At 39.1% G+C, this 12490-nt stretch overlaps 1 protein-coding gene across 1 annotated transcript; it reads left to right on the forward strand.

The window, feature by feature from the left end:
- Positions 1–6026: 6026 nt before the first annotated feature.
- On the forward strand, positions 6027–11460 carry LOC112025709 (probable CoA ligase CCL10). Its single transcript, XM_065770779.1, is given in 6 exon segments — positions 6027–7616; positions 8079–8118; positions 8121–8267; positions 9805–9950; positions 11106–11173; positions 11283–11460. Coding segments are annotated over 6 exon segments (1584 nt in total). The 5' UTR covers positions 6027–6596; the 3' UTR covers positions 11446–11460.
- Positions 11461–12490: the final 1030 nt, after the last annotated feature.

Consider the following 12490-nt stretch of genomic DNA (forward strand, 5'->3'; position numbering starts at 1 on the left):
TAGAATCCCACGAAAACTGGATTTGCCACAATGTAGTACTTCATAAAACAGGATGAACTTTGTGCCAGTGGCGGCTCTAGAATTTTTCTAAGGTGTTCCTTATGAAACATAAATTACACAACCTAATAAAAAAAGAAATTCATATATTGACAACAACAATAGAAAACATGCAAATACATAAAGTTTACAATTTCATTTCTTGAAATCATTACATGATAGTTTCATTATCAATACTACAAACTACATCTCTTTCAATATATCCAACCAAGCAATCATTCATCCACTAATCTCCCATTTGATTGTGCAGTTCATTCTTTATATATTTCATTGAAAAACTTCTTTCAATATATTTCATTGTTTATTCTAGCAAAAGAATAAACATAAACCATAAATTCATTTGAAATATTAATAAAATTATTAATTATTGTTGGGAGGAAATAGGTAACTATTTTTTTTCTATAACTATTTAGTTAGTTAGTCCGGTTCAGAAACTATATTGATTAGTAGCACCTCGAGTCTCAGAAAATCGAGTTGTGCGCTCATACCTCGAGTCTTTAAGACTCGATTTTTATAGTTTGACCTGGCCTAGTTCCATGTGGCATCCCACGTGGAACTCGAGTTTTTGAGACTCGAGGTCTAAGCCCATATACCCAGAAACAAACCAGAAAGAAATTAGAGCATGAAGAAAAAAAAAATTAGAGCATGAAGAAAAAAAAAAAAACCCCGAAGAAGAAGAAAGAAGCCGAAAGCCAGAAGAAAAAAAATGAAAAACCCAGAAAGGCCGGCGCGACCGGGGCCGCAGTGCGGCCAAGGTCGCGCGACCTAGGGCTCGCGCGGCCCGGGTCGCAGTGGTCGCAGTGGTCGGTGCCTGCGCGACCCAGGCTCGCGCGGCCTGCGCGACCCAGGGCTCGCGCGGCCTGCCCGACCCAGGGCTCGCGCGACTCGGGCCGCGCGAGCCTGGGTCGCGCGCGACCCTGGCCGCGCTGCGGCGCCGGTTGCGCCGGCCTGGGGTTGCCGGCCTGGAGCTTTTTTTTTTTTTTTTTTTTTTTTTTTTTTTTTTTTTTTTTTTCTGATGAACACATATATGGTATTTCAGCATCTTTTTCTAGATTCTTTCTCTCTCTCTGTGATCTGATTTTTTTTTTTTTGGGGTATTTTGGTTTGTAGATGAGAGANTGCTAAACCATTTTTTTCCTTTTTAGCAAAGCATGCAGATGCAACTTTTATAGATTGGAGGCCATTAATAAAAGAGATAGATAGTGGAAGTGAGATTCTTACACTATGCTGATATGTCGTGTACTATATAGTATATGCAATAAATTATCTAAAACTTATTGAAATAATCAATCTGCCTTAAGTGAATTTCTCTAACCCTTAATTGAGGGTATTGTTTGCAATTTCAATTTCGGTTTCCACTATAAGAAAATTATATGACTGTTTGAACTTTGAACTGAAAAATAAATTTTGTCACCTTTTACGGATTAATCAAGATGATTATTTGACTAAACAACTACACATCATATCAGTAAACTAAATTAAATTTTCATACACATGGCTTCTTATGAGTTCACAAGTTTACATGGCGAAAAAAATTAGTAAGAAATATAATGCTTTTGGTGTCTCTAAAAAAAATTCACAAAATTCTCTCTTAAATGTTAAATTGAGAATGAGTTTTTGGCATAGTTTCAAAAGTGGTACAATCAAAGAACCGTTTTAGGTCCCAGTTCCAAAAGGCAAAAGAAAGTTGTACTAAAGTTGAAAATGTTGAATTTGAAGGAAGAAGAGTGAACGAAAGCAACTCTTCTTTCTTTACGACTCTATATCACGTTGTTATTTTTCTTCACAATTTTAAAGTGAAAGAAAAGTTAACAACATGCAAATAGCATATGTAAAATACTTTAGACAAATCACTGTCCAATTGCTATAGTCTCTTGCACATCATGTCTCATATATATCTCCAAAGGTTACTCTGTAGTCTGTATGTATAGCTTTGATCTCTGCGATGTGGACTACATTGAGAAGTATAATTACATGATAAAATTTATTGTATGAGAAACCTCACACTTGATTAAAAATATTTGACCATGAAGGCAAATAATTATGTCAGGAAGACTCTTAAAGGTGGGCATGCTAAGTCCTTACCTGATCTTGATCAAATTATGACATTGTCACCGAACTTGTAGAAAACCACAGACAGCATCAACATGGAAGTAGAAATTATTAGTAATTGCAATAAGAAATTTTTCCATGCAATGTGCAAATTTTAGAACTCAGATGAAGAACTTAGGTAAGGAATTTTACTATGGGTATGTCTGATGTAAAAAAGCCCAAGTACAAAAAATGCATACAAGAAAAAGTAAAGTTTGAAGAGAATCCATCATCCACTCATATAAGGAACAAAGAAAGGCAACTTTAAAGTGTGTCTGGCAACTTGAGTTAGGAAGAGAAGTGAAGTGATCAATGAGAATTGATTTGAATGGAACTTCCTTTTTCTGCTGCTAATTTGGATGTCGAGGAAAGAAGTGACAATTGTCGCTAAAGCTTGTTTTTCTTGTTTGAACTTAGAATCCCACGAAAACTGGATTTGCCACAATGTAGTACTTCATAAAACAGGATGAACTTTGTGCCAGTGGCGGCTCTAGAATTTTTCTAAGGTGTTCCTTATGAAACATAAATTACACAACCTAATAAAAAAAGAAATTCATATATTGACAACAACAATAGAAAACATGCAAATACATAAAGTTTACAATTTCATTTCTTGAAATCATTACATGATAGTTTCATTATCAATACTACAAACTACATCTCTTTCAATATATCCAACCAAGCAATCATTCATCCACTAATCTCCCATTTGATTGTGCAGTTCATTCTTTATATATTTCATTGAAAAACTTCTTTCAATATATTTCATTGTTTATTCTAGCAAAAGAATAAACATAAACCATAAATTCATTTGAAATATTAATAAAATTATTAATTATTGTTGGGAGGAAATAGGTAACTATTTTTTTTCTATAACTATTTAGTTAGTTAGTCCGGTTCAGAAACTATATTGATTAGTAGCACCTCGAGTCTCAGAAAATCGAGTTGTGCGCTCATACCTCGAGTCTTTAAGACTCGATTTTTATAGTTTGACCTGGCCTAGTTCCATGTGGCATCCCACGTGGAACTCGAGTTTTTGAGACTCGAGGTCTAAGCCCATATACCCAGAAACAAACCAGAAAGAATTAGAGCATGAAGAAAAAAAAAATTAGAGCATGAAGAAAAAAAAAAAACCCCGAAGAAGAAGAAAGAAGCCGAAAGCCAGAAAAAAAAAAAATGAAAAACCCAGAAAGGCGGCGCGACCGGGGCCGCAGTGCGGCCAAGGTCAGCGCGACCTAGGGCTCGCGCGGCCCGGGTCGCAGTGGTCGCAGTGGTCGCGTGCCTGCGCGACCCAGGCTCGCGCGGCCTGCGCGACCCAGGGCTCGCGCGGCCTGCCCGACCCAGGGCTCGCGACTCGGACCGCGAAAAAAAAAAAAAAAAAAAGGGAAAAGGCCTCTTTTTCCATTCTGAAATTATTTCCCATATTAACCATATTGAAAAAAATGAAATTTAAAGAGCTAAGAGCATTCGCATCAGATTAGTTAAAATCTTCTAAAATAGATGTACAATATAAATTTTATACATTTTGAACAAAAAAACATCCACATCAGTGGGTGTAAAAATGGGTAAAATTATGTATATATTTCCATGAGCTATAGTACTCGTGTATTTATTATTTTAATGATTTCTGTTCGCACCAATTTTTCTCTCTCTTCTCCGACGCACAACTACCTCAGAAACACATCTTCTTTTTCTCAGATGCACACAAACACACTCACACACAAACACATCCACACAAACAGACCCACGCACAAACAAACCCACACAGACAAGCCAACGGAGAGATAGATCGGTGCTTGTGGTGCTTGGTTCGTGGATCAGCCGATGAAGACATGATCTGGGTCGCCGGAGCTTGGTTCTGAGTCACCGGACCTTGGTTCTGGGTCGCCGGACCTTGGTTCGTTGGTCGCTGGAGTTTGGTTCATGGATCGGCGGGTGAGACATGATCTGGGTCGCCGGAGCTTGGTTCTGCTGTCATTGGAGCTCAGTTCGTGGGTCGTCGGAGCTTGGTTTGGCCGTCTGTAAAGCTAGATTCCTGGGTCACCGTGAAGCTCGGTTCTTGGGTTGTCGGAGCTTGGTTTGGCCGTCTGTGAAGTTCAGTTCGTGGGTCGCCATGAAACTCGGTTCGTGGGTCGGCGGAGCTTGGTTCGGCCGGTGAAGTAAGGACCCGGTGAAGAACTGATCTGGGTTGTAGTTTTTGAGAGAGAGAGAGAGAGAGAGAGAGAGAGAGAGAGAGAGATAACGCGTGTATATAAGAGAAGTCAGTTGAGAGAAATAATTAAAAAAATGAGAAGAATGAATATTTTATTAAAATATCTTGTAAAATAAATGAACTGATGTGGGTGTTTTATAAAAGTGGTAGTGTAAAATAAAAAAAGTAAGTTTTTAGTGTAAAAATAAATGTGTAAAATATATATACTGATGTGAATACTCTAACTACCCTTGGCATGATTATCATTTTATAATTATAAGTGCTTGTGTAACATTGAGGGAAGAGCCAGATTCAAATTTTTAAGAGAAAATTTCATAAAGGTCCGTTTGGATTGAACTTATTGTTATTGAAAACTGAAAACTGAAAATACTGTAGCAAAATAATTTTTAAATGTGTAAATAGTACCGTGGGACCTATTTTTAATATTTTTTAGTGCGTAAACAATGCTAAACAATACATAAACAGTATTTTTTTTCCTGTACAGTAAAATCATGTGATTTTAGGGTCCGTTTGTTTTGGTGGTAAATGATTTCCGGAAATCATTTACCACCTGACCCCAGTGTTTGGCAGGAAAGGAAAATTTTATTTTCCGGAAAATCAGCTTCAGTTTGACCGGATTTACTCCTTTGACCCGGAAATCATTTTACGCCCATATTTTACCTTCTAATGATTTCCGGAAATCTCGCACAAAACGCACAAAACAGAGAAACGAAAGAGAGAGCCAGAGAAGTTGAGAGAGAACGCACAAAAGAGAGAGCCAACAAACTTGAAGAACCCATCCTCCACGGCGAGACCATCCAAGAAATCGACACCGGAGCTCGACGCTGAGAGAAGAGACCAAACCCGATCCACGGCGTTCCTCCACCACCACCACTCATAAACGCCGTTCCACCACCACCCCTCATAACAACGCAGTCCGATCCACATCCCGATCTGAGAAACCCAGACCTCACCGAGCCGATCAACGCCGTCGCCTCCTTCGTCACCGATTGCGCCAAGATCGCGCCGCCCTCTCGATCGCGCCAAGATCGCGCCGCCCTCTCGATCGCGCCAAGATCGCGATCACGGCGCCAAGTTCGTGCCTGCGAGATCGCGCCGTCCTCCAAAAGGTCAGATCATCATCTTCGATCTCATCGTCGTCTCGATCGTGCCGCCCTCTCGATCTCGTCGTCCTCCTCTGATTTTTTTTTTTTTTTCCGTTGCGGTGGTGTGGATGGTGGATTTTCTGTGGGTTTTGTGTTGTTGTTGTTTTTTTTTTTTTGATGAACTGATTGTTGTTGTTGTTGTTGTTGTTGTTGTGTTGTTGTTGCTGGAATTTGCTGTTGTTATTGTTGTTGTGTTGTTGTTGTTGCCGAAATTTATTGCCGAAAATTGTGAAAAAATGGTAGGAAAATAGCATTTTTCTAATAGAACCAAACACATGAAAATATTTTCCACAACAATTTTCATAATACAACCAAACATATGAAAATATTTTCCTTTTCTGAAAAATAGCATTTTTAGAAAATAAATATTTTCTGAAAAATATTTTACGGGAACCAAACAGACCCTTACTGTTCACTTGCCGAAAAAAAAAAAAAAAAAAAAAAAAAAAAAAAAAAAAAAAAAAAACGTGGACTCAGCTTTCCGCTGAGTCCCAACGCCCTCAAAGCATATTAATATGTCCGCACACTAATTAGCCCTTGGTAACAGTGCCTAATCTTCCCGCTTGGAATCTGTCTTTTATCAGTTTCCTGAAATAAAAAATGAGGGTGGAGTGAGCAGAGCTATCAAACATACTACCCGATACCCATTCCGCCACCACTTTAGCATCAACCTAAATTTCTACTGCTAGCAAGTTTAGAGAACAGCAAGTTTTCAGAACCATCTCGCTAGGCCCAAAACTCAGAAATCAATATTCCAGGTACCTTTCATTTGATCTTCCTCTTCCCCTCGATTGGGAGGGCCAGTAAGCATTGATTATTGCAATAAAAGCCATGTGCAAGTGCAACTATCACTGTCCAGTTATTAGTTACTATTAGTTATTACACATATCAACTTGTAGACCAGTTCAGCTCAATTATTGCCATCATCGTGTGATAAAAAGCATTGACTATTCAGTATTCACCATTCTTATCTGGTTTGGCGAGAACTGGGTAGTCAACTACTCTTGCTTTTCCATCTTACTCTTGTCTTGAAGCATTGCTATTTCCCAAGAAACAAACAATTCCCACAGTTTCTCACTCCCCAAACACCAATGGCAGCAGCCAACTTCAACCCCAAAACCCAAACCTACACATCCCCAAGACCACCGATTCACCTCCCCACCAATCCCAACCTCTCTCTCACTTCTTTCCTCTTCCAAAACTCCTCTTCTTCCCCACACAGCCTCGCTCTCATCGACGCCGATACCGGCGAAACCCTAACCTTCCACCAGCTCAAACTCCAAGTCTCTAAGCTCGCCCACTCTCTGCTCCATCTCAACATTCACACAAACGACGTCGTCCTCATCGTCGCTCCCAACTCAATTCACTTCCCCGTGTGCTTCCTCGCCATTGTCGCTCTCGGTGCCATCGCTTCAACCTGTAACCCTTTGTACACCATTTCCGAACTCTCAAAGCAAGTCCAAGACTGTAACCCCAAGCTCGTCATCACCGTCCCCGAACTCTGGCACAAAATCAAAGAATTAAACTTGCCTTCCATAATTATAGGCTCTTCGAAATCTACGAGCTTTGCAGAAACGCCGAGTTCGAAGATTTGGCATTACTCTGAACTGATAGAAATGTCGCACACGGCGTGTGAATTGCCTGACAAAACCGTGAAACAGAGCGATACAGCGGCGCTTATGTACTCGTCCGGCACCACCGGGACGAGCAAGGGAGTGATTCTGACGCACAGGAACTTCATCGCCGCTTCGCTGATGGTGCCAGCCGATCAGGACCGATACGGCGACCCGAGGAACGTGTTCCTCTGTTTCTTGCCTATGTTTCATATATTTGGGCTCTCGGTGGTGTCGTACTCGCAGCTTCGGAGAGGGAACACGGTGGTTTCGATGGAGAAGTTTGAACTGGAGAAGGTGTTGCTGGCGGTGGAGAAGTACAGGGTGACTCATCTCTTCGTAGTTCCGCCGGTGATGATTGCTCTGGCGAAGCAGAGTGCGGTGATGAAGAAGTACGACTTGTCTTCGTTGAGGCAGGTCGGATCGGGCGCGGCGCCTCTCGGCAAGGACGTGATGGAGGAGTGTACAAAGAACATGCCTCGTGTTGATATTGTTCAGGTAACATTGAACAGAGTATAATGAAATGCATTCTTTGGTATTAATGTAGATAGATTGGAGTATCTCTGATTTAGATAAAACATAATTAGTGTTGCATACAAATTTTCACAGTAATTTTTCGTTCAATTTAACATGATAGTTAGTAGGGGTGTGCACGAGTCAGTTGAATTGTTTCCGAAGGGGTATATTTTAAGCCCATTCGAACATTTTTATGATAAGCTCATAAGCTGTGAAACCGAACCTTTGTCACTGAGTTTGAACAAACATATTATAAATTTATAATATAATGTAAGGGTAATGGAAGCATAATATTATAATATAAGGGATAATGTTATGAATTTGGTAACAATCGAGAAAATCATATAATAAGCAAGACATGTAGAATCATGCACTCTACCTTGTCTGTAGTAGTTTGTGGCGAGAAAGCTACATCTTGATTTGAATTGCATTATATTATGGCAGGGATATGGTATGACAGAAACTTGTGGAATCATCTCATTGGAAATCCAAAGGAAGAATCTCCCCTGTCTGGCTCAACTGGAACACTTGTTTCAGGAGTTGAATCCCAAATAGTTAGTATAGATACATCAAAGCCTCTTCCACCTAAACAATCAGGAGAAATATGGCTTCGAGGACCTAATATGATGCAAGGTGGATTTTTTTTATGCAATGTTTCTACTTAGATTCCTACTTCTGACAGGGCATATGTTGATTTCTCAATTCAAAATTTCTTACCAATACTTTTCTTTTTCTTTTTCTTAAAGATCCATCCAGTAGTCAAGATGCTTTATGTCACTAATTTTTTATATTGCTAAATGCTAATTGTGTGTACCCAAAATATATGGCTATTGGGCTTAACCTCTACTTGGGCTCACAATCTATTTGTTTCGTGGGCTTTCGTGTTTCCTACTGGGGTGGCCCTATGCTCGGCAGACCCAAGTACACTTCTATTTCCCCAAGCCTTTCTCCCTCCCTCTCAGGATCGCTCATTTGCCCTCTCTGAGTGTTTGCTCTCTTTTCTTAGTATTCTTCCCAGAATTGCCAACCCCCCTTCTCTTATTCTCATCTTTTATTTATAGCTCAAGATTAGTGGAAAGGTTATGATTACTCTGGGTTATTAGTGGGTTTGGAAGTCCAATTCCATTGCTTTTAAGTGGGTGTTTAGTTGAGAGTAAGAGTAGTGGCTTTGGAACTGGTTCCCACCCCAAGAGAGACGTATGGTAGCGATATTCCCCAGGGCAATGCCGAGCAGCTAAGACAAAGTATTCCCCAGTAATCACGTTTCCGGTCAAAATGTGTTGGCCAGGTAGGTCTTTGGCTATGAACCATGAGGTGCACGATTCAAGATTGCATGCTCAATGGGCCTTAGGTCAAGCATAGTGGTATGGATCCTGGGCCCATGGCCTCAACAGGCCTAGGGCCCAGTTTCAGTCAAAAGGGTTAGAACTACGAGCCACAATGTAGGGTTGAAGTTTGTGGCCCAAGTATGCCTCGGGACCCCTGTGCTGTACACTAATGTTTACATAACAAAGTATGTTAAATAATGTAGCCTTGAATTGTCATTATGGATCAGACAACAATAAACACATTAATTAGATGGTTCACTGTGGGATTTGCTAAACTAGTCTTCCATCTTACAACTTTGTATTTGCCACATTAGACTGCATATGAATGTTATCATTTAGACTCATATGCTCAAGTCTATCCATACTCGTTTATGAAACATATGAAGATGGTTTAGCACCCAGCCCAAAAATGAGAACACTATCATTATGTTTTGTGAAGAAATATGTAAAATAGGATTGAGACATTCGAAGTAAATGTATTGGGAAAATATTAGAATCATTTGTTGGATGCAGTTGTTTTAAAGTTCTGATGGATGTTAACTTCATTTAGTAGAAATGACATTGCAGGTTTTAAACTTTTAGTGGTAAGGTAATCTGGAGACTGGACCACAGACCCTCCTTGAAGTCTTCCCCTAGCCCTTGAAGTCAAAACTCTAGTAAAAACTCAAATGTCCCAGCCCAAGATAAAGAACGAAATATATAAAGAAAGAGGATGGAGAAGGAGAAGAGAAGATAACATCAGTCGTGTTGATTACAAAGTTATATTATTAGGTTTATTACTTTTTTCTCTTATGATTATATATTGCTAGTATGATTCATGCAGCATCTTAAAATCCTTTCAGGTTATTTCAAAAATCCAGAAGCCACAAAGCTAACAATAGATGGACAAGGATGGGTGCACACAGGAGATATTGGATATTTCAATGAAGAGGGACAATTATTTGTTGTGGACCGAATTAAGGAGCTCATAAAGTGTTACGGCTTTCAGGTGACTTATCCTTAGTTGATTGTTAAATGTTCAGGTGTATGTAATCTAACTAAACCATTTCTTGTGAGAGGATAAAAGCTATCTGTTTCTTTTAGAATTTCTGTTGACAATGAAGACCTAACAGTGCCGGCATCTGACTTTTGGAAAGCTTTCATTTGCTCATATAGCATTTCTGGGGAGAATACATATGTTCTTCCCTGGTGAGTGAATGATCCATGAGCCTCCTGATCATGTTATATATTTTAAGGAGTAATGAAAATTAGCTGACCTGCAACATTAGCACTAATGTTCTCTGCTTCATTTGATATTGTTTTCAATAGCTTTTCTTTTTTCTAAGCAAAGAATCTCCCAAAGTGCTATATAACTCGCTCTACTGATGATTTGACACCATGTCAGCAGTCATCTGATTTGTTTGGAAATCAGAAAAGCACTTTCTCCTATGAATCAGTATCGAGAATTTTGTTTCTGCACATCTATTATCATGAGGGTTGCAGTAGGTTGATTGCCAACCTAAAATTTAGTCACTTATTTATTTTATATAAATTATTATTTTGAATAGTAGGTTGGTATATTTTCTTTTCAAGTGTTAAGATTTTGGGTCCAAATACCATTCTAAATGTTGGCCTTGCTCGTTATTCTACAGAATTTCTGGATCCTGGAGATAGCTATTTCTTCATTAAACTACTGTATTTAATAATTTGAAAGTTAATAGGTCCATCTTCATAATCCAAGGTACTTGAAGGATTTTAGGTAATGTAAGTGTGCTTAAATATTTGGTACTGCTGAGTTTAATGTATAGTTGAATTCTTATGACAAAGGAAGCAACTTTGGATTGGTTCTCAGGTTGATATATTGTGCCTTGGTTCAATTTCCCCTCGATGTCAAACCAACCTAACCTAATTTTTAGAGTTACTTTGTTATTTCTGTATTAGCTTGTTATTATTTTATATAAGGGTATTAATGTAGTCTTGCCATATCACTCTAATATAAACATGTGCTATGGTGAGGAATTGGTTGATTAAGCCCTAAAACCTTTTCTCAAATCTTTCTCCCTCCACTATTCTTTCCTCTCTTTTACTTCTAATATCTCCATATTTTACAACTTAACTCTAATTTTGTATTTAAGTTCTATATTTGCACTTGACTGTTTGTTAGGTGGCACCGGCTGAGCTCGAAGGGCTGCTGATTTCTCACACTGAAATATTAGATGCTGTTGTGTTCCCGTAAGTGTCATACTTTTCCCCATGCTTTATAAGCAGTTATGCATGTCCATCCGTTGCCTTATCTTTGAATCACTGCATTACAGTTTAATTTCAAATTATGACTTTGTAGATTTCCTGATGCCAAAGCTGGTGAGGTCCCAGTTGCAAATGTTGTGCGCTCACCAAACAGCTTGCTAACAGAAGAAGACGTTCAGAAATTTATTGCAAATCAGGTAAAGGGTCTGCAAAGCTTCATTCAGTATAAAGGAATTAGAACCCTTTTCAATGATTGATTTGATCCTGAATAACTCAAGCATGCAGTAATTCTTTGGATGATATCAATTGCAGCGATGGCAGTATATCTTTTTAAAGAAATACAGTCATTTAATTCAGGAACTATCCATTCAGAAATCACTTGTCTATTTAATGTTTACCAATCGAAAAATCCTTTTCATGAGATCCTCAGTAGTTATTACAATTGCAATAGTCTTAACGAAAAATTGTTCTGTTGATAGTGGGATATGCCTCNCCCCCCCCCCCCCCCCTCCCCCTCAAACCAAATGGGCCCTAAGTTTTACCTGGAGCCGGTTGATTTACAACCAAACAAACGTAAGAGAGAGACCTAGAGCCACAAACGACCACGGCCTGAAAATAAAGGTTTTTAGATAGTTGTCTCTGTACCTAGCAGACTTGTGCACACTTACAGAGAGTGGTTTATAGAAGGGCAAGAGAATAATTCTCGACAAAAGAATTAAATCAAAAGACGGTGAATGTCGGCGAACAAAAACTGAAACGAGTGAATAAAGCAGAGTGTGCGCTTAAAGGCCTGACTTGTTGGTGCTCCTGATTTAGCCAGCAGAACATCCATTATACTCTGTCTCTGACCTTTTCACAACCTCGGCCTCTCTCATCACTGTCAACATTCGGCACTTTCAGCTGTGGCAGACGAAGAAGAAGAAGATTCCTAGACATAGTTCCGGGTCCCATGGGATAATCATGCCCTTCGTCTTGTCCATCCTAATTAACTTTACTTACATTTTCAAGCTGTGCAGTTTTTACAACTCATGATTTACTTTTATACTTTCTCTGACTGCTTTTGGCCCATTCTTTTTCTCTTTCTTCTTTATTATGAACAAGAGGTGTATTGGAAAAAAAAATTCCTTATTAGGATTTTTTATAAATTCTATTAAGATAAATTGTGCAATAGGTGTATGTATGAAAGTGTCTAGACTCTCACAAGCTCACATGCTGTGAGAGGCTAGATGTATACACCTGCAGCATGATAAACTTTTTTTTGTTCTACTATACACACTAAATAAAAATTTACATATTCTTTCA

Source organism: Quercus suber, unplaced genomic scaffold (genome assembly GCF_002906115.3).
Source record: "Quercus suber isolate HL8 unplaced genomic scaffold, Cork oak 2.0 scaffold_36, whole genome shotgun sequence".
In the NCBI taxonomy this organism is placed as follows: Eukaryota; Viridiplantae; Streptophyta; class Magnoliopsida; order Fagales; family Fagaceae; genus Quercus; species Quercus suber.